Source organism: Hyposmocoma kahamanoa, unplaced genomic scaffold (genome assembly GCF_003589595.1).
Source record: "Hyposmocoma kahamanoa isolate Upper Pololo Valley unplaced genomic scaffold, ASM358959v1 88, whole genome shotgun sequence".
In the NCBI taxonomy this organism is placed as follows: Eukaryota; Metazoa; Arthropoda; class Insecta; order Lepidoptera; family Cosmopterigidae; genus Hyposmocoma; species Hyposmocoma kahamanoa.
Window position 1 is genome coordinate 4,250,909 of NW_020654466.1, and position 18,153 is coordinate 4,269,061.

The 18,153-nt window shown below is 33.9% G+C and overlaps 1 protein-coding gene across 2 annotated transcripts in view; it reads right to left on the reverse strand.

Moving 5' to 3' along the window:
* The window catches only part of LOC113236059 (putative inorganic phosphate cotransporter), a 124,622-nt gene that overhangs the window by 24,533 nt on the left and 81,936 nt on the right, over window positions 1–18,153 (reverse strand). Inside the window, exon 1 of one of the 2 annotated variants that reach the window (XM_026472059.1) lies at window positions 8,379–8,601. The exons of the other annotated variant lie outside the window; for it this stretch is intronic. Coding sequence (XP_026327844.1) covers window positions 8,379–8,457 — 79 coding nt within the window. The 5' untranslated portion in view covers window positions 8,458–8,601. Of the gene's footprint in view, window positions 1–8,378; window positions 8,602–18,153 lie in introns of those variants that run through there. 2 annotated transcript variants of the gene reach the window in all.

Sequence of the window (18,153 nt, forward strand, 5' to 3'; positions counted from 1 at the left end):
AGTCAGAGAAAAATCCAGGGCCGCAGAAGACGTGGTCGTAGAAAAACCACATGGCTTCAAAATCTTTCAGAGTGGTTCAACATAAGTACCACAGAACTGTTCCGAGCAGCAACTTCACAGAATCAAATTGCCACAATGATAGCCGACCTCCGGTAGGAGATGGCACCCCAAGAAAAATAAGACATGGACATAAAGTTGTTTATTTAATGCGTACTCGTGTCGATAAGTGTGGTGTTTTCCTAAATTTTAATGTATGCATAAACAAGAGGTATCAATAACCATGACTACTACTGTACACCCCGGGAATATGTTACATTACATACTTACAAGACAATCTTAACTAACTAAGCTGGTACTAAAAAAACCGACCTCAAAAGTACGTGGAATTACGTCTATTTGCTAAGTTTTATTGAAATATCGTTAAATTCGCCGCTATACAGGACTTGACACTGGAGATAATAAAAATCGGTTCTCACTACTCAAAGTATATGGAGAGAAAAACGCATTTAATTGGAGAAAAAGAAAAATCAACCATTAAATAATAGCTCCTTAGTAAAATTTAGGCGCTTTTTATAATAATGAATATCCATGCGTGAACGGCCACCCTTAGAGGTAGATGATTTTCTTCAAAATAAAATGGGACCACTATGGAAGTACCCCCTTTCCAACAAAAAAAGAATCATGAAAATCTGTTCACAACTACCGGAGTTATCGCGTAACATACATACAAAAAAAAACAAAAAACATACAGTCGAATTGAGAACGTCCTTTTTTGAAGTCGGTTAAAAATAGATGATACTACAATGATGATATGAATTACCGTACAAGTTAAGACATTTGGTATAGATATTGTACATTTACTATACAAAAAATAAATAAAAAAATGGACAAATCGCAACCTTGGTGTAATAAAGCCACATCTAAAAATTAACTACGTCTTAGGACGGTTACACACGGGGACTTTAAGCAGCGATGCTAGCGAGGAAATCTCGGCGGTCAGGATGCATTTATTCATCTAAAATAAAAAAAATATATAGTTAACCAAAACTCAGCTCAGAGAATTCCTCAATTATCTGGGTCGCCATAAGTCCAAGTTTTTCGGTTAATAGCAAAATTGTAATGTTAATTGTCGGCTGAAATATTTAAGTGGCTAGTAAACTTCTCTATTAAAATAAAAAAGAATGTCAATGTCACTGTATTTCATCATTTGTTGCACATGCACAGGTGATTGTTTAGTTTCAAAATTGCATGAAAAGCGTTTTAATTATTTGTATTTTGAACCGACTTGAAAAAAGGAAGAGGTTTTCAATTCGACTGTTGTTTTTTGCATGTAGGTATCTTCGCGATTACTTGATTTGTGAACAGATTTTCATGTTTCTTTATTAGTTGGAAAGAGGGTACCCCAGTATCGCTCCCACTTAAATTTAAAGAAAATTTGTGTAACTAGGGGACGATATCGATTTTGCATACTTTCCGGTAACCGATTTCAATAAAACTTTTGAAAAGTTGTTTACATTGTGAAATTATAAATTGAACCTTTTCATGCCAACCGTTGGCTTTAAAATTATTTATACCTAATTTGTAAGCACCTTATCGTATTTGAATTGAAAGTCAAAACGTTGTACTTCTTATTGTAAAAATAGCGGAGTTTCAAGAGCTAAAAATGTACTTACAGAAATTAAATATCTCGAATATGCTTTGTGAAATAACCAGTTTAATGCAGATATTTCATATCAGCACTTTGAAAGAAATTCAGAAGTGCACACAATCTTTAATAATAGAGAGGGCGAAAGTTTTTAAAACTAAACTATGTCAAGAGAATTATAAGTACATACGTATTTTGTACGACGTGTCATACATCAATCATCGATATTTTATGAATTTGGCGAGTCTTTTCTTGGCATAGCAAGAGCGCCTCAGTCACGTGAATTGTGCTAAGCCTCTACTGTTTCTAACAAGTACATTTTCTTTACACATTTATTAGGTTTTTTTGGTTTAGTTTTCCATAATAAAGTCTCTTTAATTTGAATTTTATGACAAGAATGGTGCGTACTTTGGTATCATTGCAATAGTATTAATCTTTGTATTTAATTTCCAAAGCATATTTTTAAAAGCGTAATAATAATAACTAGCAATCAACAGCCTATTTAGTTGGACACTGGACTTTGGCCTGCTCTTGTCATAAATGACATAAACTTGAATTTTTAAATGAAGTTTTAAGCTGACAGTGCTGTTAAAAGTACATTGTAAAAAAGCCACCTAAGTAATCATTCGTACATTATTTTTTATTACACATTGTATGCAGTTACTCTACATAGCTCTCTAGATTTATGGTACACGTTCATTACTAAGAGAATAATGCCGCGGAAACGAGCAATTTTTCCTTCCGAGTTGCAGAATGACGTCAAGTTATTCATGACATAACTCTTAATGAATGTAACCTGTGTCTATAGACGTACGGCTCTAAAGAAAAGGTTAAGAACAATGATTCCCAAAGTGGTCTATATCGACGCCTTGGGGTCCACTCCAATCTACAAGGGGTCAATGTCAGCGAAAAAAAGGTGTATACGCATTGACTTACAAATAAATGGACGACGGGTCTAATACAAAAACCACGAAAAAAATGTCCCAAATCAACCTATTTAAATGTAGTGACATGTTAAGGAATATGAAAAAGCTAAAACGTTGAATTTAAATTGTAATGTCATCGCAGTACTGTCTAATTTTGCTTGCTTCGCTGTCAGTCGAACAAACGAAGACTAAAGCGTGAATGACGCTCTGTATACGATTTTAACGCCCTATAAGTTCGGACACTTTTTAGCGCGGATCCGACGTCCATATAATTGTAAGTCAAAGTGCATACGAGATGTTAATGTCCACGAGTATGGAACCTATTTAGGCAGATTGTAACCACAATTTTGGCTTTCCTTAAATATAATAAAAATCCACATTACACAGGTTCGTACAGCTAGCAGCACGTCAAGCTATATACACTTTTATTCGAATTACACCTCCAAAGATCCATCAATGGGTAGCTTGATGTGCTGCCGTCGGTACCTATGTAAATACTCATTACTTTCTTATTATAGGCACATAAATTACCTACGACGGTCTTAAACATTTCATAACAAAAACAAGATAAATGTATAAAACTTAACATATTTTTTTTTATAAAGTATCCAACACTAGCACTGTGTCAGTTTTCAAACACACATTTGAAAATTAAAGCTGATGAATTTGCAAAAAATTCAATATTAGAAAGGCAGGGGGTCTACGGTACCAGATGAAAAAGTTTGGGAACCTCTAGTTTAGAACACATCCCGCATGCTGACCACGCAACTCTTCACATAATATTTGTATTCAAAAAATTGTTAACATTACTTGGAATGCAAGTTATTTACAAGGAAAAAAAATGTGTGTAGTATGAATAATGTGTAAAGTGTTCTAATAATATATAATTAGTTTAGTATCCAAACCAAAGGTAATTTATTTCGGTTTCGCTCCAGCTGACTACGCTGACTCTCTATGTGATATGGGTAGGCATTTTTTTAATATGCTCCATGCAGATACACAAGGACGGGTTAGTAATTATATGTTCTTATTAGATTTTTTACACGTGACACTTGATGTCTGACTTCATACAATACCTACACTATTTTAATTATACATATATGTATACACTTAAATGCTGAGGAAGCATAATGACACGGATCACATATCAAACAGAAAGCGACTCCGTGCGCACTGGCGCATCAAGTCTGTCGCGGGCAAAGTGCCGTATCAAGACCTTGACGCTCATGCAACGCAAACATTTCCTTTGTAGTCTCAATCACTAACGACGAACTTAGGCATGCTATTTAAAATTTCACCGTCTGTACGTATACTGTTTATTTTTTACAACTTTTGATATTTTTCCTGTAATAAAGCTGTAGAAATGTCTTCACTTTCTGCTCACCGCTGCTATACCCAAAACGTGCGACTTAAGCAATAAGTTGACCAAAAAATCTGTACGGTTTTTGCCAGTAGCTCGCTTTATAGAAAAAAAATAACTATTTATTTTAAAATGTTTTATTGTCTATGGTTGAAAAATAATATTTTAGCACGCATTTTAGGAATAGGCGGGAAAGCATTAAGTTTATAATTCATGAAAAACGCCCAGAATTGGGGAATCGTAAAACTTCTATTTTATCATGTTAATGCCAAACCATACACATTTTTACAAAGCCGTGAAAAACTATTACAGTTAGGTTAGGATGTGTTACCTCATCCACCGTGTTCGCATGACATAGCCCTCTCAGATTTTCACTTGTTTCAATATTTACAAAATTCTTATATATTATACAACCCCTGTAAATGAACAATTGAATTTTGCATCATCAAAATTCTTATAATTAATAGACACTATTTTGGTAACAACGAGACCATCACACTTTATTTTTATTTTTTATTATTTATTTATTCATGTTCAGGTTACAAAAGACCCATAAATACATTTCTTATAGACTAATATACATAATAATATAATAAAACATTAACACTATTTATTTATTTACACGTGTGACTCAACGTGGGTGTCCGGTAGCCGTCCTCGGAAACGCCGTTTATGTAAAGACACATTTTTGTATGAAAAGGAAAAAGGTCCCATGTGTCCATAATTTCACCAGCACTAGTACCCTTCAAAACCGAAACGCAGTAATGTTGGCGTTATTACTATTATTATTACTTAGTTACGACAGTCAGTACAGAAACGACTTTTCACAAATATAAATTTTTCATTCATCATTTTTCATCATCAATGACATCAGAAACTATAACTAATGAGTTTATTACATAAACCCAGAATGATGAATGGCCAGCGGTCCCGTGTGAAGTGCGTTTGTTTATGCAATATAGAGATGACGTAGCAAAACTTACAGTTAGTGGTAAGTCGTACGTCGTAGTTAGTGCAAAAATGATTATACAGGTAATGTAATAACCTAGTATTTGATGAGTAGACACCTTAATTTACTTCTATGGTTTATGGCTTTGAAAAAGTTCCTATTTCTTATGGTAATATTTTTAGCTCATGCTTTAAAAATAAACACTTGAAACTATATCATTACTTCTATCATACTCACATATGACAACTGAGAAAATTTAAAATTGCTCTTGATAATGGGGAAATTGAATAATGGCTCCAAATATTGAAAAACTATGACTTAAAATGTTAAACAAAACGAACAAAGTATTCATGTTTAGGTCTAAAAGATTGTTCAGTTGTTTTAGAAATTTGGTTTTGCCTTCTGCGCTTCTTTACTATGTGCCTATCGTATAACAAGGACCTATGTTATTTGTGATCTTTGTAAACTTTATATGGAGCAATAAATTCAATTTAATAGCTGTGATTTTCTTAACACCAAAATGTACTTTCTTAACATTATATACTTTATATTATTAAGTATTATTTATATATTTATTATATGATATACTATAAATTTTAAATTTCCACCTCTTATTATTTTCAAAGAGATACTCCTACTGGTAGAGAATATAAAGATAGAAAATTTCATGTCAATGTCATTTAAGTCTTTTCAGACTAATTTAATTAATTACTTTTAATAGACCTTTTTGACATCCTTTTTTTTGCTTATTTGTTTTAACTTTTTTTCTATTAAAAGGTACAGGCTCACAAGTCTATTAAGTATCATTATTATTTTTTCCTACTTTTTGTATTGTTTTTTTTTTATTGTATTTATGAACGAATTATTTAATATTTTATAATTGTTTGTATTTTATAATATATTTTAGCATGACGATTTAGTTTATTTTATTTCAGTTTACACTAACAAAATTGATATTTGTCAATACGCTTAGATTATTTTTATGCTAACTGTTACATGTAGCTACCATTAATTTTATACTGAGTTTACAACATGTTATGATTTACAAACAAACACTTACGAAGATCGGCAAAATCACGTTATAGTAAGTAGTTAATTTATTCGATAACTTAGCTTCACGCTGAAGCCTACACAAGTATACAGGAAATCACAAATTTTCCCATTAGAAAAGGCAATGATATTAAAGCAAAGATATGATAATCAAAAATATATATTTTTTGTAATATTCCTGATTAGTTTGAGCCATTAAAATGTTAATATAAAAAAGTTATTGTGCAGGGTCAAAAGTATGTTAAACTTGACACTTAAGGTTTTATGCCACGTGTGATAAGAACCATAAAAAAGAAAAAGAATGAATCAGTACAGAGTACTAAAAAAACTGACCTCAAAAGATCAAGAAATTACATTTAAATATTTGTCAAGTTTCATTGAAATCAGTTACCGGAAAGTGTGAGATACCGGATTCATCCCCTAGTTAGCCACCGTTAGAGGTGGAATATTCTGTTTAAATTTAAATGGAATCAATACTGAGGGGCCCTCTTTCCAATAAAAAAGAATCATCAAAATCGGTTCACAAATTTTATGTGGAGTTATTGCGTTTGTTTGAATAGAAGTTTGTAAGAATTGTGAACCTCCTCCTTTTTTTTAAGTCGGTTAAAAATTGGCAAGCCCTATGTGCCTGTACTTTCGCCAGAGCACCATTACCCTTCAAAAGTGAAACGCAGTAATGTTCACATTATTACTAAGCAGTATTTACCTGGGCAAACATTTTTACAAGGAGCTCTACTGCTACAAGATATCTCTGCTTTTCAAGAAAAGTGGCTTCAGCAAAAATGTTTAATTTTTTTATTACAAATATAACACCGAACTTTTCACTGGATAAAATACCACCTAACAACGTTGCGCTGGTTTAGGATTCGTTGATTTAGCGCCAGATACGCCTCAATTTTTAAAAGCATATTTTAAATGAAGGAAATCATTAAAAGTGTTGCTATTTTAACAACCACATATCATAATATCTCAATCATATATCAATTGACAACTGAAAAGATTTTGGTGAAACGATGTTTATGATTTTCAAAATACGAAACATGACACACGTCTATAAAGAAAGTATTCTTTGTTGTATTTTTGTCATTAACTGTAGGGACGTAGTTATATACTCGATGCCACGATGGTTTGGCATTAGCAACAGGTTGCTATGATACACTCGAAAACTACAAATCGATACCTACTAAAAAGTACCTGAATGTAGTGACTACATACATGTGTACATTAAATAGTAACACGCGCATTTAAATTCTTTGTTGCAAATTGTACCTTACGTCGTTATCATAGCACACAAATATGCAGTTTAAAAGAGGTTAAGTGGACATGCAGCTGTTTTTTTTATGATACCAAGTGACGGGACGAAGAAGTCTTGCGCCTGTTGGAACGAGTCACTCAGAGCTTTAAATCTCTATGATTTGAGGGGCACTCCCACTGCCCCCGGTCAACCTGAGACATAAGTTGACAAGTCCCATGTGCCTGTAACTTCACCAGCACACTTACACAAAACCGGAACGCAGTAATGCTACCATTACTGCGTGGCGGCAGAAATAGGTAAGGTGGCAGTACTTATGTCACATATTATACATAGGTATATCCAAAAGAACCCATTCTTCGAAGTAATGGTATGAACATAAAATGACGTCATCGAAAATGGAGCATCCATTTGGTGACGTCATTATGTTCATATTGTTTGCTGATATGATAACAGTAATCTGAATAGACGGAACGTTTCAAGTGCCATTGCCAAATAATGTGTACATAAAGTGAATGAATAATTTTGGACATTCGTGATGCTTATTTTTCTAATTTTTAATTTTTTTTTATATTAAGATAATAAGTGCGCATCTCACCTGATACAAAGCGACGATGTAGCATGCACGCTTAAATAATGCCTATTCACTCTCGCCTTGAAAAGGCCCAAGTTCGGGGAATAAATCTGCAGGCAGGGAATTCCACTCCTCTGCCGTTCGCCATTTAAATGTGGAAGCGAAACGCTTTGCGCGAGTCTTTGGAATATCCAAAACAAAGGCGTAGAACCTCAGCCTACTGTACTAGTATATCTAATTTCAGGTTAACAAACTACTGTGCACGTAAATACAAAAATAAATTTGATTAAGAAATTAATAATACTTTAGCGTAAAAGATTATCCTACACGAAAAGCAGTACTCGAAACAATTATAACTTTTTTTGTAAATAAGCCGACCTTAACTTTGTAAAATTACATTTATTTGCCAAGTTTTATTGGAATCGGTTAACGGAAACTGGGTGAAGTCCAATAAACCCATAACTTGTCATCCTTAGAGGTGAAATATTTTCATCAAACTTGAATGGGAGCACTACTAAGGTATCCCCTTTTTAACAACAAAAGAATCTTCGAAATCAATTCACAATTTTATTGTCGGAGTAATCTCGCAGAATTCGAAGCACAAAAAGGACAGAAAACTTACCACCTTTCCCAGCTGTCTGGTCATCTAACCCTGACTGCTCCCACACCAGCACATGACCGCCACGGGATCTTGTAACCATTTTTTTTTATAAAGAAGAGGAAAACGCAAGAATAAACTTACAAAAACTCTTAAAAGTAATAAAAAATAGATAGACGCGAATATTTAGGTACTACGTATCGTTGGGGAGGAAACCAACGAAATATTCGTTTGGGGCAAACATGGTGACAGTGAAGTTAAGATAGTTTTTTGAGATCGCACCGTTGCTGACCAACGGTTTGAAGCTAGTGCGAACGCAAGCCGAACACATAAATATAGAGGTAAGAGGGGAATGAGGAGACGACAACGGGGGCGGTTCAGCGCACGCGCTCAAACCGTGATGACGTGAAAATACGTAAAACAATTTTTTTTACTAAAAGTTAAAACGGAAACTAAAATAGCGTCTGTCGTAAGTTGGTGATGTCTGAATTTCATATTTTACTTTTATGAGGCTTTTCAGACAAGAGCACCTAAGATTGACATTGTAGGTATTAAGTGCTTTGGGATTTGTTGTTGTCGAGTAACATCATCATTTATATTTCCTTTTAAAGTTACATTTGCAAATTTACAGAATGTAAATATAAAATATTCTAATACCTGGTTACTTAGTCTTACAAATTTTCCGTTCTGTATTAAAGCTAAAGCGCCCCTGAATAAGTAGGTACATTTTAAGCAACAATACCCTGTTTAACTTCGCCGTAGTTGCGTATAAAGAGGCGTAGTTATTTGCTAAAACATTTCACAATTTTTTGATGTGTGATTCACTGCTTCAGTTAAACATGCTGAAACACAATAACGCGTCATAGAAAGCAAACATTCAAATTCACCTACTCGACTAGTGTTGTAACTTGAAAAAAAAAACCAAACGTTTTTTTTATTTTCACATTTTTCAAAAAAAAACATGAAAAAACACAGCGCCCTGGTTTTTTTTTCTAAATTTGGTTTTTTTCAGAAAAAGTAAAATGGAATAACTGAAATAAAATAAGATGCTAACTTTTGTTGTAAGAATATATGTATGTGAATATTTTAATTAATCAATTAATATTTATATAGATATTTATTAAAAAATTAAATTAAATTTATAAAAATAAATTACCATGTAATTATAACAAAAATTTAATCTTCATTTGTGGTGTTACTAGTGTTACTACTGTTACAGGTGTTAACAACAAAAGAGGAAATGTAGTTAAATAATACAATTGTCATATTTTTATTTTCATACTTTTAGGAAAAAAACGTACTCCAGAAAAAAAACGGTTTCTTTCACGTTTTTTTTTCACCTCAGAAAAAAAACAGGTTTTTTAACAACACGATTTACTCGACTAAATCTATGTCTATTATAAGATAGCGGTGTTAAAATTACATATTTCGCGACAACTTGATCTTAGTTAAAAAAAAAACAGTGTAGCTTCTATTTACAAGTGACTCTAAAAAACAATGAAAATGTAAGTAACAATCTAAAATTTATTTCACCGAATACTAAAGAAACGTGATGAAACTTCTTACAAAAGTTTTTTAAAATATTAAACATAACTCTTAACGCCATCTAGTCAGTTCCGTATGAACTACAACCAATACCATCTATCTCATTCGTTTCATACTATCAACAGAAAACAGCACTTGGAAGTTTTTAAGGCATTCACTAGATGACTCTGCCAGAATGTCCATTTCCGTTTTCCACTCCTTTCCGGTAAAACTTCAAGTACTTATTTCAAGAAATACGAATCAAACAATTGAGTACATCGTTGTATAGCAATTCAACTATCATTATTTTAATCATCTAGATAAATTGACGACGATAAAACCCTATTAGAAATCGCCATTGAACTTAAGTCATGAAGCACTTCTCACGTATTACAGCGATTATGATTATGGGAAATGTATGTGTAAAACGATTTTTTTTTTAAATTTGTAAAGTACTTAAAAATAATTGCGCACACGGATGATTGTCCCATCTGCGAGTACATACCGATATATATATATAATCGTTGTTCTATTATTAAGAATGATTCCAATATTCATTCATTCAAAGGTCAGAGAGGAAAGTATTCTTGAAAATATTTTTAAATTGGATAACAGCAGTTTTACCAATTTGTGCAAAATTCAAGACCGTTTTTATTGTGTTTTGGCTGTTCTGACATTGTCTCCCTAAACTTTTCCATGCAGAGTTCAAGTCAAGGTGTGTCATGTAACATTAAACAATATATCGGTGATTGTAAATAACTAGGTACGTAGATAAATATTGGTAAAGAGCTCGATTGATGGGTGTTGGCGCGTCCGGTGTCCTCCGTACATATTATGTGCATGTAGGGCAGCATTATTCAATTCACTGCATGAGGAACGCGAGCACTTGTTAACGGAATACAGTCGCAGTAAATACTGGCTGGAATCTTATTAAGAACGGTTTTCATACCTACTACAAACATTGTTTCACGTGGATACTACATTCGACATTTTATGGAAATGATAAATGTGAAGAAAGATTTAAATAAATATTAATAAAGATTGATTGTGGTTCTTCGTGGGGATATCTGTCTTAGGAATTAGTGGTACCGTTTCATTGTTTTGACGAATTCAATTGTAATTTACTTTCTTATTTTAATATTTCCCACTGTACTACACATTGTAGTGAACAGGAAGAGAACAAACATATCGCAACTTCGAGTCCCGGTAGGACCAATTAGGGAAATGATCTTTTCTAATTTAGTTCTGGTCTGGGTGTTCTTGGAACTGCCCCAGAGTGAATTCCATAACTCTGATACTCATAGTACAGGGATTATTATTATTATTATTAACACCCTAAGTTGAGGTAGTAGGTTTGACACTGGGGGCACGTTCATTATCTCCATACCTTCAAACATAATATTTGTTGTTATAATACTAAAACGTGCCTTTGTACGTGTGAGTAATGATGCAGCTTACCAGTTAGCCGTTTTCGTTCGACAGGTCACAAAGTGTTTTCACAGCTGTTAACTAAACAAATAAGCGACACAAATACGAGTGCCACTGCAGTTTTGTTCACGTTACAAGGTTTTACGTCTTAATACAGGGTAAACTAGTGTTTTTTACTTTTATACACTAGTGATTGGGACAGTTTGGTACGTATCAAAGTGCTAGGAATTAGTTATTTTGTGCGAAAAATATAAAACTGTTCATTGTTCAACAAGTCATTGTAAAGAGGTGAACTAGTGACTTTTGCGCTATAGTCAGCTCTTCCTCCTGTATTTCTACTTCCAAGACTACATTACAAAGATCACTTTTCAAATGGTGCCCTAGAAAGAAGTCTTGATAGATCAACTGCGGAGGCACATATAGCGACATACTTAATGAACAGTTGATCACCTAGTGCTGATAATACGAGGCAACCAGGAATGGCACACTACGTTGATTCACTCATTCTAAGTGCCCCAAGCGATGTATCAAAGTACCCCACAGTTGGGGCAGAATTGGACAATTCCCATTTCTTGTTAAAATCAAAATTTTTCAATTATTCAATGCTATTTATCAAAGAAGAGATTAAATTAGTAATGTTTATTAGTTATATTATCAATTAGGTAGAAAAAATATTCATTATAATTTCATTTAGTAGCCCAAAATTATAGTTAAAAAAGTGTACGAATCTGCCTCGCTTTTCCCTATTTAGATGTTAGATATGCATTGCGAATTAATTTTCTTTTGATGTGCGATCAGTACTTCTGTTGGGGAGGTGGTTTATTTGGCTGTGAAAAAACTTGCTTTTTTGGTGAGCGGTTAAATACTACCCTTTTAAAAATGCATTTTATTCGGATATAACAGCGACACATTATGTATGTATGCTTATTGCTTATTGATGTAATATAACGATATAAAAGAGCGCTTCAAAACTGCTCAGTGGCTGTAGTCTTGTACTTCTTCCGACATCCGTCCAAAACAATTACTGTCAAACATTGACTTACAAATAAATGGACGACGGGTCTAATACAAAAACCAAGAAAAAAATGTCCCAAGTCAACCTATTCGAAATTCAAATTGTAATGTCATCGCAGTATCGCGCTGTCTGTCGAACAAATGAAGACTAAAGCGGAGTTTGGCGCTCTGTATACGATTTTAGCGCCTTACAAGTGCGGACACTTTTTAGCGCGGATCCGACGTCCATATAATTGTAAGTCAATGCTGTCAAATAAGTAATAATCGACCATATCTAAAGGCAGTGTCAAGTATGAAGGTTCATTCGCATCATGCTTCTTGTAGGGACAGACGTCTGACGGAGAACGAGAGTACCTACAGGGCCGGTTTTAACATGTTTTCGGTAAGTTTAACAGTCACTGTTTCGCCAGAGGTGCGACATTATTTGCATGTGGTTACTCATTAACTACAAATCGGTGATGTTATTCACGATAACACAATACGATATCTTCTGAGTCAGGGATCATCACCTAACCTCTCCGGAATAAAACAGCTACCAGGGGCCTAAATAAACAAGCCTCGCATCGGCTTGGTTGAGAAATGTTTCATTCAATTTAGTAGTTGGTATTGAACAAAAAATATCATGCATAGTGCATTTGCTGCTTACCTTCTACACCGGGTTAGGGAGTTACCATACTCATGAACGCAGAAAGGTCTTAAGCCGGTCAGAAGAATCCTTAATTCCAAACTATTGTTTGCGAAAAACGCGCAACTGCTCTACGTGAAATATAACATATAATACCATTTTTCTTCTACTGGTTTTGGAGGCTTTTTGTTCCTATACAAATTGACACGATTCTAGAGTATTGTATCACCTCTTTGTTATAACAAGCGTACGCTAAAGGAGTTATCATATATCATATTATTTGTTCATCAAATTCCTGTCGTTTCCTTTGTCATTGAAACAAAGGTGTTTTTTAAGCCCACAGATCTACTTTATTCAGAATATCTATGCTACAGTGATTTTTAGATTTTAGTTACCAAAAGTGTTGATGAATCGTTTGCCAGAACAAACGATGTGAATATGCACACAATAGACAAAGAATCAAACTACTTATATTCTGATTTAGGTACGAGTTTTCGTTTGACACTAGGAAATTATCAAGAAATATTTCTAAATATGTCTTATCCTTTGTTGGTACTTAGGTACGCGGTGACGGTCACATAATTAAAATAAAGATTCTTTTATGGGGAACTGTATATGTTTTTACAATAAGATTCCCGAATATATTAACATTATCATTTCCTAAGTTTAAAACTTACATTAAAAGTATTTTAATTGATAAGTCATATTACAAAATTGAATAGTATATGTAAGATAAAGATGTATAAAAAGATAACATGAGTCTAGATTCCACACAATTACGATTCAAAGTGTATTCTGACAGTAAATGTATTATAGCATTAAGAGCAATCCCTAGAGTTTCTTGCTCGATTTTCTCAGAAAGGTCAGCGTAGTGAACGAGCAGTAGCTTAAAAAATTACGTTTTGAAGTGTAAAAAATTTACCTATGGAATAAATGATTATTACTTTGGCTTTGAAAAATAATAAAAATATAATATATAATATATATTTTTCAACCCACCTACGTGAAATAAATTACGTGTGAAATATAAAATTTCAATTTCAGTTTGTGTAAGAAATAAATAAATTAGTGTTAAATAAAAAAGGTAAAACAAGCGAAAATGTTTTGCACTAAAATAGAAAAAAGAAACGATATACGTGGGTCTCCGTTTGTCATAGCTGATTATCTTCGAACGGTAAGATAATATCGTACCCTTGGTAGAATAAAGCCCTATGTATATCATACGTCAAAAATGCTTTTATCACATGAAAGTCGTAAAAATAATACGCACTGCTTAAAATAAATTATGTAGGTGTGAAATTTTATAACTCTCCTATTTATGACCCTATACAACCTCAAATGGCTTTGGTTGACTCCGCACAACAGTGAAAATGTTGAATCAAAAAGAAAAAAATATATAGTAAAATTGAGGACATACCTACACTGATTAGTATACGGTCTGAAAACGCGATTACTAAAAATGTTCACTCACAAATTTGAATTCGAACTGAGCTACTATCGACTCTTAAGCATAAAAAGTTATCGATTAATGTCATTCGAAGAAAATGGCTGAAAAAAGGGTAATTTCAAAAATGTGACTTTTTCTTATTTAAGAGCTAGCCTGGTCGATGGAATAATCGCCCACCATCTCTGTTCAGCGCCCTAACTTTGATTTTCTGATTCAACCCGACATTATGTTTTGCTATTATCTCATTTAAATAACTTCGTCTCGGTCATCCTCTGCCTCTCCTTCCTATCAATTATCTCTTCTATGATGTTTCTAAGAAAACTACCGTGACGTATCAGATGCGCAAACATTATATACTACATCAAAGGGCTCAACACTAATTTTCCCCGTATTTCTCAATGCTGCAGAGACATAGACGCTCCGTGAAATTGAGAGGAAGAAGATAGATGCTCTGGAAATGTGGTGTTGGAGAAAAATGCTTGGAATATCGTAGACAGACTTTCGTTCATACGTCTCCATAATCCTAGATTTCGGCTTCAAGCAGCGTCTATCTGCTGTGGTACAATACACACTTGCATCCACTTGAATCCATAGATAACGTGACAATTACTTTTTTCCCTTAGAACGGGACGCCAGTAAAATTAATTATTTGTTTTAAAAATAAAACACCATGTTTATGATAGTTACGAAATGTTTAATGATGAATGATTTAAAAAATTAAAAAAATAACTAATCTTGTGTAGTCTGTTGGGCTGGCTTATATTTTGCGCTTTCACGCCATTATTTTTTTCAATTTATTGTGTGTCCTGTTTTGTATTTTGGGGACAGCGGTACACAAAGATTAAAAGCAGGACCGTTCCGCTCGAAGCCCCATGTATAGCCCCACGTATGGTCACGTTATCCATAGAGCGTCGTAGTCGCAGTAGAGCTCCTCGTGAAAGAGTTCGTCCAGGGGAGTACTGCCACCTTTATTTCTTCCGCCAAGCAGTAATGTTAGCATTACTGCGTTCCGGTTCTGAAGAGTAAGGGTGCTGAAAAAAATTACAGGCACTTAGGACTTGTCAACTTATCGGGTTTCGGGCGCAGTGGCAGTGCCCCGCAGATCTTTGTAATTTAAAGCTCTGAATGACACTGCAAGTGTTATGGATAGGCCTGTACCTTACGATTAGGCGCAAGAGTTGTTCGTCCCGTCACTTGATATTACAAAAAAAAGAAGTCTTGTCGTACACGGCAGAGTAGAGGGCACTAGACTGCGCGAAAGGTCACCAATGCTATGGACCGATCAAATAAAGTCTGCAGTAGGTGGCCCTTTGCATGCGTGCACGAGGGAGTCCACTAACAGGGAGTGATGGCAAGATATCGTGAAGCGCATCACATCAGGCCCTAACAAACATACTCCGTGATGACCACGACCGCTCTGTCGAGAATGCAACGAAAAGAAGAGAGATATCAAAGCTGCGAAAAGCTATACATAGTAGAGAAGCGTTAAGAAAGAATTATAATCGTAAGTAAACTTGGCATTGTTTTCAATAGAGCGAAAATTGCGGAAATTACTCTTGTGGCAAAGCATTTGACGCTTAATGTGTTATTTTTCATGGGCAAATTGACGATTGTGTGGAAAACGTAATTCATAAACAAAAGTACTTACCTGCTTGTCTACTAGTCACTACGTTAGGCACCTTATTTATATAATGTGACTCTGAACGTGACTTTGAATTCTAATTACTTATACAGTTTTTTATAAAGAATGCAAAAAGTATAAATTAAATTATTTATTTATAGACTGTTATTTAGTTCCATAAAACATTATACAAAACTTTTTAAATTCTGAATCACAGAGCCAAATTGAAGGATTATTTCATCTTCGAAATGAAAATCAATAGAATTTTATTTTCTCTACGTAGAATGTAGAATTACGAAACATTTACGACGATTTTCTTTGACAATAAAAACAAGGTGACAATCAGTACACAATACTAAAAAAACCGACCTCAAAAGTTCATGGAATCACATTAATTTGTCAAGATTCATTAAAATTGTTTACCGGAAAGTGTGCGAAACCGGAAGCATCCCCTAGTTTGCCACCCTTAGAGGTGGAATATTTTCTTCAAAATTAAATGGGACCACTACCGACGTCCTCTTTCCAGCAAGAAAGAATCATCAAAACCGATTCACAAATTTTTATCGTGTAACACACATACAACAAAACGTACAGTCGAATTGAGAACCTCCTCCTGTTTTTGTAGTCGGTTAAAAATTAACAGCTATTACAGTCAAGAGCACGTTAAGCTTGGCACTTTGTACTTTGGACCGTTCTTTTCGAAAGCGGCATAGACTTGGATTTAAATCTTAAGCGTCAAGCTGTACCTCAGTAATATCTCCTCAATTCATAAAATACAGCAGCATTCTCTTTCTAGCTTTTTTCTACGGATTTTGAGACGCTCTTAACATAAGTGTCATAGAGTTTAATTGAAATTAGAAATGCAAAACTGTACTTTAGTAAATACAAATGCCAGTTTCATTGCATGTAAGTCCGCAAAAGAATCAAAGTGCTTTTTTTCTATTATTCCAAATGAACAATGCAGACGAAACACAGTGACAGTCTGCCCTACTTTACATTTAAACCGTTGCCTCATGCATCCTTTAGAATACCATACTGTCACCAACAACATAAGTAGCGAGTATTGAGTACTAAACTACCCACTTACTTTGTCATTTTGTAACTGTCACACCTTTTCTAAGAATAGTTTAAGAGTTGTTTTTTCGTAACTTGACTTATTCACAAATTAATTACGCCAAAAAAAACTAAATTATTTTCAACGACTGAAAATAGTAAAAAGTCATAAAAAATACATTGTGCTATTAATTCGTGAGGTTTTAGCTTTAATCAGACTTGGTTACTTGATTAAAATTTATTGGATAACTTAGTTTATTGTTTGTTAATACAATGGGAACGGTATTGTATAGGTATGTTCGCAAAAAGAGACAAGGTTTTTGCACATTTCTCATATTTTTTAAACGGTGTGCCTACTATATTATCAAAGGGTGTACTAAGCAGGGTTTGAATTGATAATTATCACTATAATTGTCTAGATAAATGTACCTTGATAATTATTTATAAAATTAATTGGAACAAGAAAATATTTGTATCCGAGACGCATGTGTCAAAAATAAATCACAAACCAAATGGTTTTCCCAAAGATTTTTCTTCGAGTTTTAAACAAACTCGAAGAAAAATGTTTAACTAAATGTTCACTTTATCTCACTTCTTGCCATTCTGAATAAACAATTAAAGAGACAGAACTATGAATCAGCATGGATAATTATCGTTTATATATCGGATAATCATCATGGCAATTATTAAAGAAAATATCTTAATGGTACGAAATGTAACGAATTGACTCAACGAGGAAGAAAAGGCGGAAAAGACAATTTTATCAAGAGTTTTTTGTGTAGGGGAGACCGGGGCTGGTAGTTCCCGGGGTAAGTTGTTCTCACAGCCATAACTTTGCAAGGAAAATATATAGCAATACATGTGAAGCACGTCGTTAAAGCGTCAGGTGATGCGTCTTGTCGGCAGCCATTTCAGTTATTCTGGCGACGACGGAAGTGTGGCTATGTGCGTGGAGCTGTCAAAACATCGCGTTAGTACATTTGTTTAAATTTTTTGGTCTGTCTTTCTTTATTATGGGCCGATTTATACGTAACTTTTCTAAATTGTAGTGACATTAGTAAGGAATCTTATTGTTTGAGTATTTTTT